Source organism: Aethalodelphis obliquidens, unplaced genomic scaffold (genome assembly GCF_003676395.1).
Source record: "Aethalodelphis obliquidens isolate GAN/ISIS:26980383/991018 unplaced genomic scaffold, ASM367639v1 scaffold5, whole genome shotgun sequence".
Lineage (NCBI taxonomy): Eukaryota > Metazoa > Chordata > Mammalia > Artiodactyla > Delphinidae > Aethalodelphis > Aethalodelphis obliquidens.
The window spans coordinates 5249294-5274043 of record NW_020837949.1 but is presented as its reverse complement, the minus strand read 5'-3'; the positions used below and the strand labels follow the sequence as shown (position 1 = coordinate 5274043).

General features: G+C 39.9%; 1 protein-coding gene and 1 pseudogene across 1 annotated transcript in view; one reads left to right on the top strand and one right to left on the bottom strand.

Annotated features, from left to right (window-relative positions):
* GALNTL5 (polypeptide N-acetylgalactosaminyltransferase like 5) overlaps nucleotides 1-24750 on the top strand; it is a 73026-nt gene that overhangs the window by 30745 nt on the left and 17531 nt on the right. Inside the window, exons 6-7 of the mRNA XM_027101462.1 lie at nucleotides 14595-14844; nucleotides 20252-20369. Of these exons, the coding sequence (XP_026957263.1) occupies nucleotides 14595-14844; nucleotides 20252-20369 (368 nt within the window). The remainder of the gene's footprint in view (nucleotides 1-14594; nucleotides 14845-20251; nucleotides 20370-24750) is intronic.
* Nucleotides 23196-23999, bottom strand: LOC113617907 (tRNA-splicing endonuclease subunit Sen15 pseudogene; annotated as a pseudogene).

Below are 24750 nucleotides of genomic sequence, written 5' to 3'. Positions count from 1 at the left end.
TTGTTGCTTGACATTCACACAGAATAAGATGATTTTGTTGCCTAAATACGGTAGACGGAATAATGTCCTTCCCCAAGGAAGGCGTCCTAATCCCCCAAACCTGTTAATATGTTACCTTATGTGATTAAAGTTAAGGGCCTTGGGATGGGGAATGAGCCTGGATTATCCAGGTGGGCTCACTCTAATCACATGAACCCTTAAGACTGGAAGACCCTCCAGGCTGTGGGCAGAGGGTCAGAGAGATGTGCGTGATGACTCCATCCACTGTAGTTGGCTTTGAAGATGGATGAAAGGGAACAAGGAATGTGCGTAGTTTCTAGAAGCTGGAAAAGGCTTCTCCCCTAGAGCCTCCGGAAAGGAGGCCAACCCCTTGATTTCTTAGCCCAGGGAGACCTATGTTGGATACCTGACCTACAGAACTGTAAGAGAATATATTTTTGTTGTTTTATGCCACTAAGTTTATGTAAAGAACACTAATATATCTAGAAAGAGACCCCTCTGCAGGTGCTTGACCTTGAGTTGGAGGGTGGTAGTTATCTGACTTCCTGACAGTTCAGCTGCTTCTGGAATTGCAGCTGCTCAGGCTGACCGGGAAGCTTTGCAGGTGGGAGCAGAGGGGCCACATGGTTTTGGGTAGAGGGGCCCTTGAGCAGCTTCTCCAAAGGCAGCCGTGCAGAGGGCAGTGTCTGACTCTCCGCCACAAATATCCAAGGGAGGTGACACAGAGCAATACAGAGAGCACTGGTTTTCGAACCAGAGCCATGGTTTCAAGTTTGGTAGGTGCCAGTTACCAGCTACGGGATCTTGGGCAAGCCACTTCTCCGAGCCTCAGCTTCCCAATCCATGATATGGGAACAAAGATATCTAACTAATGTAATTGTTGGAATGATTGAATGAGGTAATTATGAACACTTTTTTTTAAGCATTAAGTATTAAACAAATGCTTATTAGAAAGTGATCAGTATAAATAATTAAACCATAAATATTTAATTTACATGCTTCAAAATGGTAAAATACATAAAATAAAACTAGGAGAAATACAGAGCAAAGTAATGAAAATATAGATCATTCCCAGTGGAAAGTCTCTTGGAGATTTTAGAACTCACCAGCCTTATTTCCCAGTTAGAGAAGCTAATCTCCCTAACAGATCAGAGACTTGTCCCAGGTTATGTAATTCAGGACTCAAACCCACAAATTCTGGTTTCCATTGCAGTAAACAGTATCATCACACTACCGGGTCATGGAAACATAGCAAGCAAGCAAAAAAAAAAGAGAAATTCAAATAGCATAGTCACTTAATTGCTTTTTACAAAATCCAAATGGCTATGTTTAACAGATTTATAGTGTGAATGAAATGGAAATGTTTGGATATTGTACAAAAACTGATCAAACACTTAAGCACAAAGAGATTCTCTGTAAATTCCCCCAAACTAGATTTTGCACACCACATTCTTAAACATCAATACAAAAAAAAAAAAAAAAAGAGAGAGAGAGAGCAGTAACATAATATGTAGGTTAATAAAAGTGAAAATATGTAAGACCTTAAAAATGATTGCTTTAGGGACCAAACTGAGAATATTTAAAATAAATATAATGAGTTATGTTTAAATGTAGAAACTAAAGAAAAGCAGAAAATAAAATAAGAGGAGAAAAAGACCGAAAATATTGAGCGAGATTGATACAGCATTTGTTGTTTTATAAAAATAGTGTAACAAACCTTCCAAAACCACAATCCCTAGAGAAATTGTGCAAATAGATTGCTACAGGAAAGCAGAAAGGAAGCTTCCACTCAGGGAAAGATGAAGAATATATCTCCCAACTTTTAACTTCAGTGAGTAATTCAGTTTTGAACATTCCACAAATATTTTTTTGGAAGGAAGTATGGGAAAGTTCCTTTATCAGCCAGATTGAACCTCATGCCCTTCAGTTATTTCAGATCCTAAGGAGAGAAGTTGGTTTAATCTGGGAAGATGGGGTTTTAGATAAGATACAGATGATTGTATGTAGGTTCTCTCTATAAACAATAAATAGAGCAATCCTTTCTATAACTCCCGAGGCCAACAGAGTCAAACAACTGCTCCACTTCCTGGCAATAAACTTAAATAAATATTTTGACATTCCCGCAAAATATTCTTGTGAGTGTGGGAAGCAGCCAGGAGGGACCCCAGTACCCCTTTGCTCTCATTAAAGCATGTAAGTTTCCCCCAGAAAATGCCTTAGGATGAGTGAAAAATAATCAAGTTTCATTGAAATGTAGGGGCTAGGTAGCTTGTTCCCACATGCTTTGTAATTTAAATTAGTACTCAGAAAAACTCAATATTACTTTACATGTAGTATAATTTTTAATTATTTTGCAATTTATAATACTATATTTGTGGTCTTCCTGGGTCATTCAAATTGTCAAAGTTGAAAATATTTAAATCTTTAAATGCCAAGTGTATGTACGCTATATGTGATAAAGAGGACACCGCAAGTTAGTATGGGAGAAAGGCATTTTTGGGGGTTTTGTTGTGGTTCTTTTTAATGGCCCTCAAACAATTAGTTATTTGAGAAAAATTTTCATCTTCATTTTATACGAGACACCAAATGAATTCTAGCTGAATTAATAATTTTATTTTTAAAAGTCAAACCATTAAGTTGTTATAAGAGAAATTTTTAAACAGAAAAAGAAAACAGATTAATACTTACCCGTTCTACAAAGAAGAAATTTCAAAGCTTAAAACGAATGGACTTGGGGCTTCCCTGGTGGTGCAGTGGTTGAGAGTCCGCCTGCCGGTGCAGGGGACGCGGGTTCGTGCCCCGGTCCGGGAAGATCCCACATGCCGCGGAGCAGCTAGGCCCGTGAGCCATGGCCACTGAGCCTGCGCGTCCAGAGCCTGTGCTCTCCAACGGGAGAGGCCACAACAGTGAGAGGCCCGCGTAACGCAAAAAAACAAACAAACAAAAAAAACCCAATGGACTTAAAAGTTCTCATCACAAGAAAAATAATTTTTTTGTAACTATATATAGTGACAGATTTTAACTAGACTTACTATGGTGATCATTTTGAAATATATATACAAGTATCAAATCATTACATTGTACAACTGAAATTAATATATGTCAATTATACCTTTAAAAAAAAAGTAAAACAGCTTACTACACAAAATGAAAAACTGTAAAAAATGATAAAATTAAATAACAATAGGCTGGGGAAATAGCATAACTAAGACAGATAAAAAGTTAATATTCTTACAATGTAAAATGTACATACCAAACCATTAAAAAAAAAAAAAACCATGACTCCCATTCCTAAACGGTCAAAAGATATAAACATTTCATTTGCAAATGGCTAATCACCTGAAAAAAAGTTCAACCTCACCAGTAAATTTTTAAAAATTAACCAGATATTATTTGTTTATTGAGGTGAGATATATACTTAACGTAAGATTGAAATGAACGATTCAGGGATGTTTAGCCTAGTCACAATGTTGTCCAACCACCACCCCATGCAGTTCTGTAATATTTTCATCACCCCAGAAGAAAACCCCACACCCATTAAGCAGTTTCTTCCCATTCCCCCATATCCCAGCCCCTGGCAACCCACAATCTGCATCCTGCCTCTGGGTTTACTTTTCTGGATATTTCATATTCATGGAATCGTACCGTTTATGTCTGGCTCTTTCACTAGCATAACGTTTGAGATTCATCTACATGCGTCAGCACTTCATTTTTTTATGTCTGGATAATATTCCATTGTATGCATATATACAGTTTGTTTCTCCATTCATCTGTTGGTAGACATTTGGGCTGTTTCCTTCTTTGGGCTATTGTAAGGAGTACTGCTGTGGACATGCGTATACATGTATACATTTGAATTCTTTCTATTTTTTTATTTTATTTATTTAGTTTTTGGCTGCGTTGGGTCTTTGTTGCTGCGCATGGGCTTTCTCTAGTTGCGGCGAGTGGGGGCTACTTTTTTTTTTTTAACGTTTTTATTGGAGTATAATTGCTTTACAATTGTGTGTTAGTTTCTGCTTTATAAGAAAGTGAATCAGTTATACATATACATACGTCCCAATATCTCTTCCCTCTTGCGACTCCCTCCCTCCCACCCTCCCTATCCCACCCTTCTAGCTGGTCACAAAGCACAGAGCTGATTTCCCTGTGCTATGTGACTGCTTCCCACTAGCTATCTATTTTACATTTGGTAGTGTTTATATGTCTATATATACACTACCACTCTCTCACTTTGTCCCAGCTTACCCTTCCCCCTCCCCGTGTCCTCAGGTCTATTCTCTAGTAGGTCTGCGTTGTTATTCCCATCTTGCCCCTAGGTTCTTCATGACCTTTTTTTTTTTTTTAGATTCCATATATATGTGTTAGCATATGGTATTTGTTTTTCTCTTTCTGACTTACTTCACTCTGTATGACAGACTCTAGGTCCATCCACCTCACTACAAATAACCCAATTTCGTTTCTTTTTATGGCTGAGTAATATTCCATTGTATATATGTGCCACACCTTCTTTATCCATTCATCTGTCGATGGACACTTAGGTTGCTTCTATCTCCTGGCTATTGTAAACAGAGCTGCAGTGAACATTGTGGTACATGACTCTTTTTTTTTTTTTGCGGTACGCGGGCCTTTCACTGCTGTGGCCTCTCCCGTCATGGAGCAACAGGCTCTGGACGCGCAGGCTCAGCGGCCATGGCCCACAGGCGCAGCCGCTCCGCAGCATGTGGGATCTTCCCGGACCGGGGCACGAACCCGTGCCCCCTGCATCAGCAGGCGGACTCCCAACCACTGCACCACCAGGGAAGCCCTGCACCACCAGGGAAGCCCTCTTTTTGAATTATGCTTTTCTCAGGGTATATGCCCAGTAGTGGGATTGCTGAGTCATATGGTAGTTCTATTTTTAGTTTTTTAAGGAACTTCCATACTGTTCTCCATAGTGGCTGTATCAATTTACATTCCCACCAACAGTGCAAGAGGGTTCCCTTTTCTCCACACCCTCTACAGCATTTATTGTTTGTAGATTTTTGGTTTTTTTTTTGCAGTATGCGGGCCTCTCACTGTTGTGGCCTCTCCCGTTGCAGAGCACAGGCTCCGGAGGCGCAGGCTCAGCGGCCATGGCTCACGGGCCCAGCCTCTCCACGGCATGTGGGATCTTCCCGGACTGGGGAAAGAACCCGTGTCCCCTGCATCGGCAGGCGGACTCTCAACCACTGCGCCACCGGGGAAACCCATGTTTGTAGATTTTTTGATGGGCCATTCTGACTGGTGTGAGATGATACCACATTGTCGTTTTGATTTGCATTTCTCTAATGATTAATGATGTTGAGCATTCTTTCATGTGTTTGTTGGCAATCTGTATGTCTTTTTTGGAGAAATGTCTATTTAGGTCTTCTGCCCATTTTTGGGTTGGGTTGTTTGTTTTTTTGATATTGAGCTGCATGAGCTGCTAGTAAATTTTGGAGATTCATCCTTTGTCAGTTGCTTCATTTGCAAATATTTTCTAACATTCTGAGGGTTGTCTTTTCGTCTTGTTTATGGTTTCCTTTGCTGTGCAAAAGCTTTGAAGTTTCATTAGGTCCCATTTGTTTTTGTTTTTATTTCCATTTCTCTAGGAGGTGGGTCAAAAAGGATCTTGCTGTGATTTATGTCATAGAGTGTTCTGCCTATGTTTTGATAGTGTCTGGCCTTACATTTAGGTCTTTAATCCATTTTGAGTTTATTTTTGTGTATGGTGTTAGGAAGTGTTCTAATTTCATTCTTTTACATGTAACTATCCAGTCTTCCCAGCACCACTTATTGAAGAGGCTGTCTTTTCTCCATTGTATATTCTTGCTTCCTTTATCAAAGATAAGGTGACCATAGGTGTTTGGGGTTATCTCTGGACTTGCTATCCTGTTCCATTGATCTATATTTCTGTTTTTGTGCCAGTACCATACTGTCTTGATTACTGTAGCTTTGTAGTATAGTCTGCAGTCTGAGAGCCTGATTCCTCCAGCTCCGTTTTTCTTTCTCAAGATTGCTTTGGCTATTCAGGGTCTTTTGTGTTTCCATACAAATTGTGAAATTTTTCGTTCTAGTTCTGTGAAAAATGCCATTGGTAGTTTGATAGGGATTGCATTGAATCTGTAGACTGCTTTGGGTAGTATAGTCATTTTCACAATGTTGATTCTTCCAATCCAAGAACATGGTGTATCTCTCCATCGATTTGTATCATCTTTAAGTTCTTTCATCAGTGTCCTATAGTTTTCTGCATACAGGTCTTTTGTCTCCCTAGGTAGGTTTATTCCTATGTATTTATTTTTTTTGTTGCAATGGTAAATGGGAGTGTTTTCTTAATTTCACTTTCAGATTTTTCATCATTAGTGTATAGGAATGCCAGAGATTTCTGTGCATTAATTTTGTATCCTGCTACTTTATCAAATTCATTGATTAGCTCTAGTAGTTTTCTGGTAGCATCTTTAGGTTTCTCTATGTATAGTATCATGTCATCTGCAAACAGTGACAGTTTTACTTCTCTTTCAATTTGGATTCCTTTTATTTCTTTTTCTTCTCTGATGGCTGTGGCTAAAACTTCCAAAACTATGTTGAATAATAGTGGTGAGAGTGGGCAACCTTGTCTTGTTCCTGATCTTAGTGGAAATGGTTTCAGTTTTTCACCATTGAGAATAATGTTGGCCATGGTTTTGTCATATATGGCCTTTATTATGTTGAGGTAAGTTCCCTCTATGCCTACTTTCTGGAGGGTTTTTATCATAAATTGGTGTTGAACTTTGTCGAAAGCTTTCTCTGCATCTATTGAGATGATCATATGGTTTTTCTCCTTCAGTTGGTTAATATGGTGTATCACATTGATTGATTTGCGTATATTGAAGAATCCTTGCATTCCTGGGATAAACCCCACTTAACCATGGTGTGTGATCCTTTTAATGTGCTGTTGGATTCTGTTTGCTAGTATTTTGTTGAGGATTTGTTGAGGATTTTGCTAGTATTTTTTGCATCTATGTTCATCAGTGATATTGGTCTGTAGTTTTCTTTTTTTCTGACATCTTTGTCTGGTTTTGGTATCAGGGTGATGGTGGCCTCGTAGAATGATTTTGGGAGTGTTCCTACCTCTGCTATATTTTGGAAGAGTTTGAGAAGGATAGGTGTTAGCTCTTCTCTAAATGTTTGATAGAATTCACCTGTGAAGCCATCTGGTCCTGGGCTTTTGTTTGTTGGAAGATTTTTAATCACAGTTTCAATTTCAGTGCTTGTGATTGGTCTGTTCATATTTTCTATTCCTTCCTGGTTCCGTCTTGGCACGTTGTGCATTTCTAAGAATTTGTCCATTTCTTCCAGGTTGTCCATTTTATTGGCATAGAGTTGCTTGTAGTAATCTCTCATGATCCTTTGTATTTCTGCAGTGTCAGCTGTGACTTCCCCTTTTTCATTTCTAGTTCTATTGATTTGAGTCTTCTCCCTTTTTTTCTTGATGAGTCTGGCTAATGGTTTATCAATTTTGTTTATCCTTTCAAAGAACCAGCTTTTAGTTTTATTGATCTTTGCTATCGTTTCCTTCATTTCTTTTTCATTTATTTCTCATCTGATCTTTATGATTTCTTTCCTTCTGCTAACTTTGGCGTTTTTTTGTTCTTCTTTCTCTAATTGCTTTAGGTGTAGGGTTAGGTTGTTTCTTTGAGATGTTTCTTGTTTCTTAAGGTAGGATTGTATTGCTATAAACTTCCCTCTTAGAACTGCTTTTGCTGCATCCCATAGGTTTTGGGTCGTCGTGTTATCATTGTCATTTGTTTCTAGGTATTTTTTGATTTCCTCTTTGATTTCTTCAGTGATCTCTTGGTTATTAAGTAGTGTATTGTTTAGCTTCCATGTGTTTGTATTTTTTACAGATCTTTTCCTGTCATTGATATCTATTCTCACAGCATTGTGGTCAGAAAAGATACTTGATACGATTTCAATTTTCTTAAATTTACCAAGGCTTGACTTGTGACCCAAGATATGATCTATCCTGGAGAATGTTCCATGAGCACTTGAGAAGAAAGTGTATTCTGTTGTTTTTGGTTGGAATGTCCTATAAATATCAATTAAGTCCATCTTGTTTAATGTATCATTTAAAGCTTGCATTTCCTTATTTATTTTCATTTTGGATGATCTGTCCGTTGGTTAAAGTGGGGTGTTAAAGTCCCCCACTATGATTGTGTTACTGTCGATTTCCCCTTTTATGGCTGTTAGCATTTGCCTTATGTATTGAGATGCTCCTTTGTTGGGTTCGTAAATATTTACAATTGTTATGTCTTCTTCTTGGATTGTTCCCTTGATCATTCTGTAATGTCCTTCTTTGTCTCTTATAATAGTCTTTATTTTAAAGTCTATTTTATCTGATATGAGAATTGCTACTCCAGCTTTCTTTTGAGTTCTACTTGCATGGAATATCTTTTTCCATCTCTTCACTTTCAGTCTGTATGTGTCCCTAGGTCTGAAGTGGGTCTCTTGTAGACAGCATATATACGGGTCTTGTTTTTGTATCCATCCAGCCAGTCTATGTCTTTTGGTTGGGGCATTTAATCCATTTACATTTAAGGTAATTATCAATATATATGTTCCTATTACCATTTTCTTAATTGTTTTCGGTTTGTTATTGTAGGTCTTTTCCTTCTCTTGTGTTTCCTGCCTAGAGAAGTTCCTTTAGCATTTGTTGTAAAGCTTGTTTGGTGGTGCTGAATTCTCTTAGCTTTTGATTGTCTGTAAAGCTTTTAATTTCTCTGTCAAATCTGAATGAGATCCTTGCTGGGTAGAGTAATCTTGGTTGTAGGTTTTTCTCTTTCATCACTTTAAATATGTCCTGCCACTCCCTTCTGGCCTGCAGAGTTTCTGCTGAGAGATCAGCTGTTAACCTTATGGGGATTCCCTTGTATGTTACTTGTTGTTTTTCCCTTGCTGCTTTTAATATTTTTTCTGTGTATTTAATTTTTGATAGTTTCATTAATATGTGTCTTGGCGTATTTCTCCTTGGTTTTATCCCGTATGGGACTCTCTGTGCTTCCGGGACTTGATTAACTATTTCCTTACTCATATTAGGGAAGTTTTCAACTATAATCTCTTCAAATATTTTCTCAGTCCCTCTGTTTTTCTCCTCTTCTTCTGGGACCCCTATAATTTGAATGTTGGTTCAGCATTTAATATTGTCCCAGAGGTCTCTAAGACTGTCCTCAATTCTTTTCATTCTTTTTTCTTTATTCTGCTCTGCAGTAGTTATTTCCACTATTTTATCTTCCAGGTCACTTATCCATTCTTCTGCCTCAGTTATTCTGCTATTGATTCCTTCTAGAGAATTTTTAATTTCATTTATTGTGTTGTTCATCATTGTTTGTTTGCTCTTTAGTTCTTGTAGGTCCTTGTTAAATGTTTCTTGTATTTTCTCTGTTCTATTTCCAAGATTTTGGATCATCTTTACTATCATTATTCTGAATTGTTTTTCCGGTAGACTGCCTATTTCCTCTCCATTTTTTAGGTCTGGTGGGTTTTTACCTTGTTCCTTCATCTGCTGTGTGTTTCTTTGTCTTCTCATTTTGCTTAACTTACTGTGTTTGGGGTCTCCTTTTCACAGCCTGCAGGTTCGTAGTTCCCGTTGTTTTTGGTGTCTGCCCCCAGTGGCTAAGGTTGGTTCAGTGTGTTGTGTAGGCTTCCTGGTGGAGGGGACTAGTGCCTGAGTTCTGGTGGATGAGGCTGGAAATTGTCTTTCTGGTGGGCAGGTCCACGTCTGGTGGTGTGATTTGGGGTGTCTGTGAACTTATTATGATTTTAGGTAGCCTCTCTGCTAATGGGTGGGGTTGTGTTCCTGTCTTGCTAGTTGTTTGGCATAGGGTGTCCAGCACTATAGCTTGCTAGTCATTGAGTGGAGCTGGGTCTTGGCATTGAGATGGAGATCTCTGGGAGATTTTTGCCGTTTGATATTACATGGAGCTGGGAGGTCTCTGGTGGACCAATGTCCTGAACTTGGCTCTCCCACCTCAGAGGCACAGCTCTGACGCCTGGCTGGAGCACCAAGAGCCTTTCATCCACACGGCTCAGAATAAAAGGGAGAACAAAAGAAAGAAAGAAAAATATTTTTTTAAAAAAGTTATTAAAATAAAAAACAAAAAATAATTAGTAAAAATTTTTTTCAAGTAATTAAAAAGAAAGAAAGAAAAACCAAACCAAAAAAACAAATCCACCAATGATAACAAGCACTGAAAGCTATACTAAAAAAAGAAAACGGACAGACAGAACCCTAGGACAAATGGTAAAAGCAAAGCTATACAGACAAAAATCACACATAGAAGCATACACATACACACTCACAAAAAGAGGAAAAGGGGAAAAAATAATATATCTCTGCTCCCAAAGTCCACCCCCTCAATTTGGGATGGTTCGTTGTCTATTCATGTATTCCACAGATGCAGGTACCTCAAGTTGATTGTGGAGCTTTAATCCGCTGCCACTGAGGCTGCTGGGAGAGATTTCCCTTTCTCTTCTTTGTTCCCACAGCTCCCGGGGCTCAGCTTTGGATTTGGCCCCGCCCCTGCGTGTAGGTCGCTGGAGGGCGTCTGTTCTTCGCTCAGACAGGACGGGGTTAAAGGAGCCGCTGATTCGGGGGCTCTGGCTCACTCAGGCCGGGGGGAGGGAGGGGCACGGAGTGCAGGGCGAGCCTGCGGCGGCAGAGGCCGGCGTGACGTTGCAGCAGCCTGAGGCGCCGTGAGTTCTCCCGGGTGAGTTGTCCCTGGATCCCGGGACCCTGGCAGTGGCGGGTTGCACAGGCTCCGGAAGGGGGGTGTGGAGAGTGACCTGTGCTCGCACACAGGCTTCTTGGTGGCGGCAGCAGCATCCTTAGCGTCTCATGCCGGCCTCTGGGGTCCGTGCTTTTAACCGCGGCTCGCGCCCGTCTCTGGAGCTCCTTTAAGCAGCGCTCTTAATTCCCTCTCCTCACGCACCAGGACACAAAGAGGTAAGAAAAAGTCTCTTGCCTCTTAGGCAGGTCTGGACCTTTTCCCGGACTCCCTCCCGGCCAGCCGTGGCGCACTAACCCCTTCAGGCTGTGTTCACGCCGCCAACCCCAGCCCACTCCCTGGGATCCGACAGAAGCCGGCACCTGAGCAGACAAGCCTCTCGGGCTGGTGAGTGCTGGTCGGCACTAATCCTCTGTGCGGGAACCTCTCCGCTTTGCCCTCTGCACCCCTGTCGCTACACTCTTCTCCGTGGCTCCGAACCTTCCGCGGGGGCTACTCTTCATTGTGGTGCGTGGGCTTCTCATTGTGGTGGCTTCTTTTGTTGCGGAGCGCAGGCTCTAGGCATGCGGGCTGCGGGCTCAGTAGTTGTGGCGCATGGGCTTAGTTGCTTTGTGGCATGTGTGATCTTCCTGGACCAGGGCTCAAACCCGTGTCCCCTGCATTGGCAGGCGGATTCTTAACCACTGTTCCACAAGGGAAGTCCCTGAATTCTTTTTAATATGTGCCTATTAGTGGAATTTCTGTGTCACATGGTACTACTTCTTAACTTTTTGAGGAGCTGCCAAACTGTTTTCCGCAGCAGCTGAACCATTTACATCCCCACCAGCAACGTATGAGAGTTCCAATTTTTCCACATCCTCACCAACACTTGTTATTTTCTGTCTTTTTTGTCTTGTTTTAATTCTAGCCATCCTGGTAGATATGAAGTGGTACCTCACTGTGTTTTTAATTTGCATTTCCTTAATGACCAATGATGTTGAGCATCTTTTCTTGTGCTTGTTGGCCATTTATATATCTTCTTTGGAGAAACAGATGGTATTTTTCACCTATCAAATTAGCCGACATGATTTTAAAATGTTTGTGTTATGTAATATTATAGAAGCTATTTTAAGTGAAAAATGCAAAGTGTTAATTGAACAGTGTGTGTGCTGCCAACAGTAAAAAAAAAAAACTATATATGTTTAAAAATGGGGCTCTTTTTAGCTCAGTTTTGATTGAGGCATGAAGACAACAGATGTTATATTCCAAAGTGAGTTGTCGGACACAGTACCATAAAGAAATTTCAAAATAGATATCCGAGAAGCAAACTCAGCTACACTGAATCAGATCGTTAGAATTAGAGATGATTTTTAGAGAAAGCTGCTTGCTAAATCCTGGTGAGAGGAACTTGATGTGAATTTCCTGTGTTGGGGGCTCAGCACATCCTCAGACATCAGTACAACAAAACCAGAAACCTTTTGGGGGTGAAGAGAAATGAACGGATGTTGGCTTCTCACCTGAGAATCAAAAGGGCAAAAGAAGGGCTGTGGCTAGCTACGGAACCAAGGACATTTGCTTCAGTGTTAGTATCTGTTCTGATGGCAGAGTTTGCTCAGACAATGGATGTTTGGGTAAGAGAGCAATAAAGGTCATCTTAGATCATGTCCAATGGGGCTATCTAGAAGGATGGACAGATCTCAGCAGAGGAGAAGCTAGAGGTCGAACACAGGACCCTAAGTTGCTGAGGTGGGAGTCTAGACCACCCGGATAGAATGCATTTGCCCAGTTTATGGGAACTGCAGATAAGAGACTACCAAGGATGGGAAGGGGGGTGGTCCTCAAAATCACCGTGCAGCCACACTGTAATAGAAGGAGTCAGCTCAGAGCACCCTGCTCTCTCACCAAGAAAGAACTTCCCTGCCCCATTCACTTGTCTCTTACCCTCCTTTGGCTTTAGTGAGGTCTGAAACCACAGAGGGTAAGCTGGGGAAGGAGACCAGTAAGGAAGAGCTAAGAAGATTTAATGCAAAAGCAAGTGACCCTCCCACAGGGCCACCTGGTTGGGGGGTGGGTCTGCATGCAGGCAGGGAAGCTTCGATTGTAACAGGGGCCTGAAAATTCTAATTGCTGAATTGAGACTGTTTTCAACTTCCGCTGTCTAATAAGACTTCCAATTAACCTAAGAGAGCAGAGAAGTCTTGGGGCCTGCTCTGTTTTGTAACCAATGGCAGGGAATGGACCAGTCCTCCCTATAGATTTATTTATTTACTTACTTATTTATTTACTTATTTATTTATGGCTGAGTTGGGTCTTCGTTGCTGTGCGTGGGCTTTTTTCTAGTTGTGGCGAGTGGGGGCTACTCTTCTTTGCGGTGCGCAGGCTTCTCATTGCAGTGGCTTCTCTTGTTGCGGAGCGCAGGCTCTAGGCATGCGGGCTTCAGTAGTTGTGGCTCGTGGGCTCTAGAGCTCAGGCTCAGTAGTTGTGGCGCACTGGCTTAGGTGCTCCACGGCATGTGGGATCTTCCTGGACCGGTGCACAAACCCGTGTCCCCTACATCGGCAGGCGGACTCTCAACCACTGCGCCACCAGGGAAGCCCTTCATGGTATCTATTTAACCACAAAAGTTTTTAGTTTTGATGAAGTCCAGTTTACCTGTTTGTTTGTTTTTTCTTCTGTCGCTTGTATTTTTGGTGTCATACCTAAGAAACCATTACCTAACTCAAGGGTCGTAAAATGTATGCCTGTTTTCTTCTAAGAGTTTTATAGTTTTAGCTCTTACCTTTTGAGGTCTGTTATCCATTTGACTTAATATTTGTGTTTGGTATGAGTTAGGGGGTCCAACTTCATTCTTTTCATGCAGATATCCAGTTGTCTCAGGATATTTATTGAAAAAAATGATTCTTTCCCAATTGAGTTGTCTTGGTACCCTTTTCAGAAATCAATTGACAATAGATGCTTCGTTTATTTCTGCACCATTAACTCTATACCTTTGGTCTATAAGTATCTTATGCCACTATTATATTGTTTTGATTATTGTAGCCTTTTAGTAAGTTTTGACAGCAGGAAATCCTTCAACTTTGTTCTTCTTTATCAAGATTGTTTTAGCTAATTTGGATCCCTTGCCTTTCCATATGAATTTTAGGATCAATTTCTGTAAAAAGAACCAGTGGGATTTTGATAAGGATTGAATTGCATCTGTAGATTGATTTGGGAGATTATAAAACATTTTAATAATACTAAGTCTTCTGATCTAAACATAGGATGTTTTCATACGTTCCTATGATTTTATGTTGGCTACAAGAAAAAGTCTAACCTCTGCCCCTGAGTTTTGAGGTCCCTTCCAATTTGAGACCACCTAATATATTTTAACACGCATATTCTTTATTTTGGCCATGCCAGGTTTTCCCATGTTCTCAAAGCAGAATAGACCCTCACTAAAGCTTGAATTCAAGAGGAAAAGTAATTATGCATCTTTGCATCCCAAGCATCAAACTAAGTACCAAGGAAGGTTTCCTTGCAGTAAACATTTGCGACATTGGGTTGATCAATCTGGGCTGAGATAAAATGACATTTTAAAATTGAAGGTCAGCTCGGTTCCATCTGCTTCTTTAGAATCTTCCCCAGACTCCTCTCTAACCCACAGTTCACCAGCTTCTTCTGCGTATCTGTGGCACATGATGTCCTGCATTTTTGATACAATATAAAATATGTGTTTCTTGTCTCCTGCCAGTGAAGCTGAAAGCACCTTAATAGCCAAACACATAGTAAATGCTGGACAAATGCTTGTCGCCGTGATTCGGGTTGTCAGGTGTTTCCTACACATGCACTAACACTCGCCTGTTCTTGCCTCCCCAGGGGATGTTCTGGTGTTCCTGGATAGCCACTGCGAAGTGAATAAAGTATGGCTGGAGCCCTTGCTGAGTGCCATTGCCAAGGACCCCCGAATGGTGGTGTGTCCACTGATAGATGTCATTGATTATGTGACCCTGGAATACCAGCCCTCTCCTGTTGTCAGGGGAGCTTTCAACTGGTATCTGCAATTTAAATGGGATCATGTTTTCTCTTATGAGATGGATGGACCAGAAGGGCCTACTAGACCTATCCGGTGAGATTTCTTCTGGTAATGGAAAAATAGCACATAGGTGTTGGGAGCAGGGGGAAGCTTTCAGAGATTATGACTTTGATTTCATAAGCTTAATGAAGAGAAATATTTTATTATTTATCTTGTTTCTAGAAGTCTGTAATAATAGAATGTGGTAGGTTTTGTTTCTTTAAGTTTCGCTCACTGGGAATGAGCATCTCACCCCAGTTCGGAATACCACCATGGTCAGTATCCCTTTGATTTCAGAGGTCCAGCTTTAAAATGTGGACTTGGTTCTCCGGAACAAGTTGCATGTTTATCAATGATCAAAATACTAGCACTGGGCTTCCCTGGTGGCGCAGTGGTTGAGAGTCCGCCTGCCGATGCAGGGGACACGGGTTCGTGCCCCGGTTGGGGAGGATCCCACATGCCGCGGAGTGGCTGGGCCCGTGAGGCTATGGCCCCTGAGCTGCACGTCCGGAGCCTGTGCTCCGCAACGAGAGAGGCCACAACAGTGAGAGGCCCGCGTACCGCAAAAAAAACCCAAAAAACTAGCACTGTGGATAGCCCAGAAAAAGTCGATGTCTTTGCCAAATTCATGTATAAAATATTTATCCAAGTGCTTCCATCTGTAATTTTATAGGTTGAGATGAATGTGATTTTCCTGGAATATCAGTCTTGGAAAATATATTTCTAAATGTGAGAATCATTTGAATGTTATGACTTCTAACTGCACTTATGAGGTTATTTCTCAAGAGACTTCCTCCAGATCACTCCCCACATTTACTGATAACTTTGACACCAGGCTCACTTCTCCTTTAATGTTAACCTCTTTGTTTTACAAACCACATGAGTCAATTTTCTAACACCATAGCCTAGCAAGTCCTTGATCTTTGCCTCTATTTTAATTTAGCTAGAGCTGTGTGATCTTGAACGAGTTACTTAACCTCTCTGCACCTTATTTCTTTATCTGTAAGTCTGGAGAATAACAGTACTTCACAGGGCTCTTATGAGAATTAAATGACATATATCAAAGCTTAGAACAGTATCTGTCCATAATAAGTACTGTATAAATGTTAGATATTTAATATTATTCCTACAGCCATACCCTGGATCTTCACCTTCTAAATTACCAGTTATCCCTCTCCTTGGCCACAACCCAGGACCCTCCTGGCTTTTTCCTCCTCTGTTCCCCCCACGCCCACCCGTGGACATCATCAAGATGTCCAGTTCTTTGATTTCTCTTTTTACCCCTCACAGTTTTCTTTCTGCTTCTGTGGTCTAGACTTTCTGATCTATAAATTCTCTTCTCTTCTGCCACATCCCACTGCACTTCTGCCACGATAGCCCTGCAAAGCTCCAACCCTGGTTCAATTCCACCATCTATTTCCTTTGTTCCTTTAAGAGATGTGAATTGATTCTTCTGCACATTGATGGTCTCCAGCCTCATGCTGCCTTGCAATCCTTTTATCCACTCATTCCCAGAAGTGGGTATTCCCATTCCACTTTAGTATTTCCCTTAATCCCAATAGCTGCCCCTGCCCTGAACCCCTACTCTTAGTAAGCAAACTGACCTCTTAAATCAAGGATGAAATAAAGACTACCTAAGAATTGGGAGGAATGATTGGGAAATCATATAGTATCAATACTTTATGCCAGAACTGTAATGGATTATGCAGCCATTAAGCATGACCACATATGAACACCGTATAGCCATCTTCCAGATCTCCCATTGCCTTCTCTAATCCAGTGATTAACCAGCTCCAGGAGACCCGTCCTTTGTGATGATTCTCATATCACATCTGACCATCTCTCTGACAGTCCTCATGGCCCAAGCCATCACTGCTCCAGGCTTAGACTCTACACCCTAAGGGACAGTCTGGCCTACAGCTCCTCCTCTTCATTCCCATCTCTCTGTTGCTACGTTAATTTTCTTGAAACCCCACTTTGCACATGTCACCCGTCTTGCTTATTGTCTTTCCACTGCCTTTAGGATAACATGCAGATTCCTTCGTATAACTTCGAATGACTCTTCGTATGACATAACTTTGTATGACTCTGATATTTCCTCTGCCCCAGCCATCACTTGTTAGCTGTTTAGGGCTGCCATGTACAGCTGCACAGGCTGTGCACTGCACATTTCCAGAAGGCACTGTTCACAAAGACTATAGGTAATTAGCATCCCTGGAGTTGTGAATTAAGGCAGCCGTTAGGGGACTTCCCTGGTGATCCAGCGGTTAAGATGCTGCGCTTCCACGGCAGGGGGCACAGGTTTGATTCCTGGTCGGGGAACTAAGATCCCAGATGCCACAAGGTGCGACCAAAAAAAAAAAAAAAAAAAAAAAAGGCAGCCCTTAGCTGGGCCAGTTACCTCTCTCAGCTTCAGTATCTTCATCTGTAAAATGATGATGATAATAATAATACCTACCTCTCTGGATTACTGAGGGCCTTAAATGAGCCAATACTTGTAAAGCACATAACTAAAGGCCTGACACAGAGGAAGGGATCAGTATAAATGGTAGCTATTGTTAATGTTACAGACTTCAGGATGAAAAAGAACAAAGTTATACTTCATTTAAATAAAACTTAATATGTAAAAATCATGATTTACTAAAAACTTAAAAAATAAAACATCAGTCTTTTGAGTTCATCTCAAAGTAATCTAAAATGAAGTTACTTTTAGTAAGAAGTAGCTGAAATATTCCATTTACCAAAAAATTGACTTATAATTTTTGTAATATTTCTGTATCTCACATTTTAAGTATTTTTTAGGCTGTAAAAATTCAATTTGGAAATTGGATTTCTAAGAGTCAGTTGCTGAAAAGTAACATTTTGGAACTCTAATACACTGTTAGTATATATACATTTGTAAATGCTTTTTGAAAATTTGGCAATATAAATTAAAAATTTTATAAATATTCTTATTCTTTAATGCAATAATTCTACTTCTTACAATTTATCTTTAAGGAGTTGAGAGATAGGTCCAGAAATATATATTGTATCAATATTTATTTTAGTAAGAAAATCAAAACAACATAAATGTTCAATATTGAAATGGTTAAAAAAGTATATTCATATTTTGTAGAATATTATAGAGTTAAAATTTTTGAAGGCTAGTTAACTAAAAAGGAAAATTCTCACAATATGTTAAATTTTAAAAAATCAGGCCATAAAAAACTTACGTCAGTATAATGTGGAATCTAAAATATGATACAAATGAACTTATTTACAAAACAGAAACAGACTCACAGACTCACAGACATAGAAAACAAACTTATGGTTACCAAAGGGGAAAAGTGGGAGAGGAATAAATTAGGAGTTTGGGATTAACATATATACACTACCTTATATAAAACAAATAATCAACAAGGACCTACTGTATAGCACAGGGAACTATATTCAGTATCTTGTAATAACCTATAATGGAAAAGAATTTGAAAAATAATATATACATATGTCTATTTGAATCACTTTGCTGTACACCAGAAACTAACACAAAATTGTAAATCAACTATACTTCAATTAAAAAAAATCAGTATAATACCAATTGTGTGATTATATATGTATATATTACATATGGAATATATATTATACATATGGTATATTATAATACAATTATAATGTATAATAATATATGTAAGAAAAAAATAGGTTGTTTTAAAGAGTTAAAGGAAAAAAATTAATTTTAGGTATTAGCCATGAATTAGCATTCATATCTGAAGATATATTTTTTCCCCTACTTACAATAGTTCTAATGACAAAAATAAAAGGTGGGTGAAACTTAGAACAAGCAAGGAAAATCGTGGCCTTAAGCTTCTACCAACGACACTCGTGGCCCCCACGGAGGGGGACATGCAGGGACCAGCTTCGTCCAGTTACCAGATAGGATGACTCCTAGCAGACTACAGGCATGCTGTTCTCTCTCACAATTAAAAAAATAAAATTATTTTATCAGCCATTTCCCCTTTCCTTTTCTCTCCTTTGTATTAAACCACCTAGAAAGAGTCGTCGGTATCACTCTCTCCAGTTCTGTTAAACAGTTCACTCAACTTTAAGCTCACTGCAGTCAGGCTTTCCCCTCCCCGCTAGCTTCACACTGTCTTGTCCAGTCCTCAGTCCTAGTCTCACGTGGCCTGTCAGCCATGTCCATGCTGCTGGCCTCTCACTCCTCTTTGACGGGCACTCTTCCCATGGCCTCCAGACCACCAGAGGCCCCAGCTCTGGCTCCTACTTCACCGCTGGTTTATTCCATGCCCTTTGCTGATTCCTCCTCTTCTCCCCGACCTCTCACTGCTGAAGTGCCCAGGGTTCTGTCCTCTTCACCTCCCCTCGCTCACCCATTGCTTCTCATCCACCTTGTACTGGTGACTCTCAGGCTCCGACCTCTCTCAGAACACCAGACTCCCCTATCCAGCTGCCTACTGGCATCTCCACTTTCATGCTGAACAGACACCTCAGATATGTCCAAAACTGAATCTTCCCACCAAAAACTTCGTTCCACCGTAGCATTCCCCGTCTCAGTGCATGGTAACTCTAGGGGCTTCCCTGGCGGTCCAGCGGTTAGGACTCCATGCTTCCACTGTAGGGGGCACGGGTTCCATCCCTGGTTGGGGAACTAAGATCCCACATGCTGCAGCGCGGTCAAAACAGACAAACAAACAAACAAATCAGTGCCTGGTAACGCTATCTTCCAGGTTATCCAGGCCAAACTTCCTCCAACCCTGCACATCCCACCCATAGCAAGTCTGCTGGCTCCATCTTCAAAACCTATACAGAATTCAGCCACATCTCATCTCCTTCATTGCTATATCCTTATCCAAGAGGCCATCATCTTCCTCTGGGACCATCACAACCTCTAACTAGTCTCCCTACTTCCACCTTTGCTTGTTGATTAACTAATTTATCCCTAACACATCATAGTGGCTTTACATAGACTTTTTGGAACAATGAATGAATGGATCTGTAATTATTTTCAAACTACATAGTTTGGTATTATTGGGCTCTGCTGTTGGCCCACCAAAAAAGATGCTATGTAACATTATGGTTTTCCCAGAAGTAAATATGGCAATTCACTTAATGCCTTTAGAAAGGGAGATCTCTAAATTCCCACTACCCAATTCAATCATCATCGCTGTGGGAAGCTCACATACTAAAGAAAATTTTCCCTGTCACCGAGACAACGTTTTAGAATAGATTGCTTACAAAATTTGACGAGAGCTAAGTTAAAGCTATTGTTGCCTGTTTTGTGGTAGTTGTGACTTTACCTTAGTAATTTTACATACTTCAGTGTATATTAAGATAATTTTGGTGTTAGTTAGTATGGGTGTTTTCTAGTTTTTAACTGTTATCACTAATATTTAATATGGCTTTGGCCAAAATCCATAATGACTGAATTTATGGAATAAATTTAATATTTGTGTGTCCTTTTTAGGTCACCTGCAATGGCTGGAGGAATTTTTGCTATAAATAGGCATTATTTTAATGAAATCGGACAGTACGACAAGGGCATGAATCTCTGGGGAGGAGAAAATTTGGAACTTTCACTAAGGGTAATTAAGACTTTTTGTTTTAAATAGTTACCTTTGTACATAGAAAGTAAAATCTAACTTCAAGTCCTGTAATATGCTGTGGCCACAACACACTGTTTCCCTGCACAAGCATCTGGCGCCATTCAGGTGTCGCGTGAAGTAAATGATTTACGGGATTCCTCACAGCAATGGAAAACCTTTAACAAGATACCAGATTTTCTTACCTATGCTTTTTCTAATATATGGTATGTCAGATTAATGTGATATTTTTATCTGTTTGTGGAATCTCTTTTTTATTATTCTGATTGTCTTGGTATTAGTAGTGTGTTGAAAAAACACAGGATTAGGAGGTAGGGGACTTGGGTGTCACTGAATTTATGGGGTATGTTAAGTCTCAGTTTCTCCATCTGTAAAGTGAGAGGATTTGGTAGAAGATGTCTAATAAGTTTTCTCCTAACTCTTAAATCCTGAGATACCTGCTACAACAGGGATGAAACTTGAAAACACGGTAAGTAAAAGAAGCCAGACATAAAAGACCATATATTTATGAGTCCATTTGTGTGAAATGTCCAGACGAAGCAAATCCATAGAAATAGAAAATAAATTAGTGGTTGCCAGGGGCTGGGGGAGGAGAGTGACTATACTGAAAATCACCGAGTTGTAGCCTTTGAAACGTGGATTTCTGGTGGTGTATAAATTATGTCTAAATAAAAATAATAGATTTAATTTTTTAAAAAATCCTATGATATTGAAACACTAGACATTAGGGTGAGTCTCAGCCCTACCACTCACTAGCTATATGATCCTTGGCAGGTCATTCATTTTTCTAGTTCTCGGTTTCCTCATCTGTTAAACAGCGATAAGTAAAAATGCCATTCTCAGAATTTTATAAAGATTTAATGTGGGAATTCCCTGGTGATCCAGTGGTTAGGACTCCCTGCTTTCACAGCTGAGGGCCCAGGTTCAGTCCCTGCTAGGGGAACTAAGATCCCGAAAGCCGCATGGTGTGGCCAAAAAAAAAAAGAAATTTAATGAAATAATGGGGGTGGAGAATAAGGTACAAAGTAGATATTCCTGGAGAGTCTGAAGAAAATACTAAGCTATTCAAACGTTTATCATATGTTAATCATAGGTAATTTTTTGTATTTGACTGAATTCTAATAGATTTTTATAATGATCATTTTGAACTGTGCATAGAAGTCTGGGCTGTGAGCTCGCCATCATTGCCCTTCACATCCTTTTCTCCCTTTTCTCTGCTTTGTCTCTTTTCCCAACAGAGACAACTGGGTGTAGAGAAAACAGCTTCATTCATGGCTAAATTCCTATTCTCTCTGAGCTTTGGTTTCCTTACAAGTAAAATGAAGAAAAAAATTCTCTCTATTACAGGGTTGTTGTAAAGATAAGAGTTTATCGGAGCTGATAAATAAGCTGATAAATAAGCAGCCATTATTGTTCCACTTTAATTTTGCTAACTGCTCTTTATACTCTCTGAAATCATCTGCAGCGATTATACTTTGAACTGCGTTTCTCTTAGCATGTATTAAGATGTTCACCAGATTTGCTTTTTGTGTTTTTCCAATTTTTTTCTGCTTTGGATTTTATCTCCCTCTTCCTTCTTGTGGCTGGCTACTTTCTACATTTTTTTAAGGTTAGTTTAAGCACAGTCTTCTCTCATAATGCTTCAGATACCTTACTTTGAATATAGGAATATCTAGAGCAATATATTTTTCCTTCAAGTCCCTATTTGGCAGTATCCTGTAAGTTTGTTATTTTCATTGCTTTTTTTTCCCTACTCATTTGTTCCCTTCTGATCCAGGCATTATTTTTATTTATTTATTTTAAAACATTTTTATTATAAAAGTAATACAAATAGAGAAAAACTAAAATATTGAAGAAAGACAAAGTCATGCATTTCCTGCCCTGCCATCCTGTTATAACCAGTTAGTAATTTATTTTGTCATCTTTTTATTATATACTTGGTGTGTTATTTATAGCCATAATCGTATGCATTCATACACTTTTGTATCTTGCTTTTTGTTACTAAATATTTTCTCATGTTTTTCAGTATATTCATTATTAATTTTTAATGGATACATAACATACCATTCATTAGCTATATATGTTTATTGACTATTTCCCCCGACCAGGGATTGGCAAACTATGGCCCTGCATTTGCAAATAAGTTTTATTGGAATACAGCCATATCCATTCATTTAGATACTGTCTATGGTTATTTTTGTCCTACAAACAGCAGAGCTGAGAAGTTGTGAGAAAGCCTATATGACCTGAAAAGCCTAAAATATTTCCTTTCTGGCCCTTTCCAGAAAAATTTTGCTCAGCCTTGCCTTAAACTTTTAAGTCATTTATAATTTGGACTATTATATGCCCCAAAATGTCACTTGAAACATCTTTTCCATATAATTGTTTATACTTTAGGCAACTTAATTGGGAGGTATTAACAAAGGTGGAAAACCTGGGTCTACTTAAGAAAGATGTTTTTAAGGTTAACACTGTCCCCTACTATCTCCCTTGTAATATTCTAGCTATGATACAGTACAGGTGGTGGTAATAAGAATGGAAAAAGAGACCCAGTACTCGTGTAGGTAGCAATTCTCTGGTCCCTATTAATCTAGACATTTAATTTTACACTCTGGAGAAGGATATTTTTAGTTTTGATTTAAAGTCAACCAAAGAGGGAAGTAACAGTAATTGCAACATGAAAAAAAGCAGTTGAAAGAATACTTTCTATTGGGGATGAAAAAGCAGACAAAGGAAACTCTCCGGGTGTCAAAGTGTGCATGAAATGCCACTCCAGGCTAGCTATAGTGACCCAAAGGCACTGAGAGGGTTGAGTAATGGAAAGAGGTAGCAGCCTCAGCAATGTTCTACCCTTCTGAGCACACCCTAGGCATAAACTTGTGTACAACTATAATTAAACTGTCTCCAGATGAGAAAGTTCTAGAGCAACTGGCCTATATTTTTCAATAAAATTAATTCCTCTATCTGGGAAAGTTTTATTCTTGAAAAGAAAACTTACAGAATGGGCCCAGCTAAGTCAACCCTGACTAGGTCTGAGATAAAAGATGAATCAGGCTGAGGGGTCTCAATCCAATCTTGTGTGAATAGAGCAAGCATCGGGAAGTATAGGTGTCATCTTCTAAGGGAAATATTTTGAGGATCTGGCAGCATAAATCCATCAGTAGGTTTGTAATAGACTATTGTGGAGTCAGACTCCACTATGGTGGAAGTAAAAGACATCGGCAAATCTGGATCACCTTGCAATTTTCGAGATGCCTTCAAGATCTCCCTTATCCTGTTATGGCTGAGGGAAGCACTGACGGGTGTAGGCACCACTGTCTGTAACCCTTGTCCTTCTCAGTACTAAGAAGGCAGATGAGCTGGAGATCTGATAATCCCACACAGTTTACTTCATGTGCCAACTTTTACTCTCCATGAGGTCCAGGTAAACCAATATGCTATATAAACTTAGGTGGCATCTCCTATATCTAATTCCATCATTTCTAAATACTTAGAGTGTGTGCTCATCCAGGCGTCCTTGGGGGCCCATGAGGGGGCGCCGCAGCTGTGATCGTCGCCCGGGTGCACATCGCTGCAGCCCGCAGTCAGCTGGGACTCACCGCACTCCTCCATGCCCTGCCGTCCCAGGCATTATTTTTGTAATAGCCATGCCTCTGGTGCTTTTTATTGATTGGTTGATTATTTCTCATTTTATTGCATTGCTCTCTGAGAATGAAGCATATGAAATAGTCCCCCTTTCAGGACCTCGTAATTTAATAAGCACATTCTTGTGTCTGAGAATAGAATCGATTTTGTGAATGATACATATTTAAAAAGTGAGTGTAGAAACGTACACAAGCCTCTTAGATAGCCTCATCCACCAGAGGGCAGACAGCAGAAGCAAGAAGAACTACAATCCTGCAGCCTGTGGAACAAAAACCACATTCACAGAAAGATAGACAAGATGAAAAGGCAGAGGGCTATGTACCAGATGAAGGAACAAGATAAAACCCCAGAAAAACAACTAAATGAAGTGGAGATAGGCAACCTTCCAGAAAAAGAATTCAGAATAATGATAGTGAAGATGATCCGGGACCTTGGAAAAACAATGGAGGCAAAGATCAAGAAGATGCAAGAAATGTTTAACAAAGACCTAGAAGAATTAAAGAACAAACAAACGGAGATGAACAATACAATAACTGAAATGAAAACTACACTAGAAGAAATCAATAGCAGAATAACTGAGGCAGAAGAACGGATAAGTGACCTGAAAGACAGAATGGTGGAATTCACTGCTGCAGAACAGAATAAAGAAAAAAGAATGAAAAGAAATGAAGACAGCCTATGAGACCTCTGGGACAACATTAAACGCAATAGCATTCAC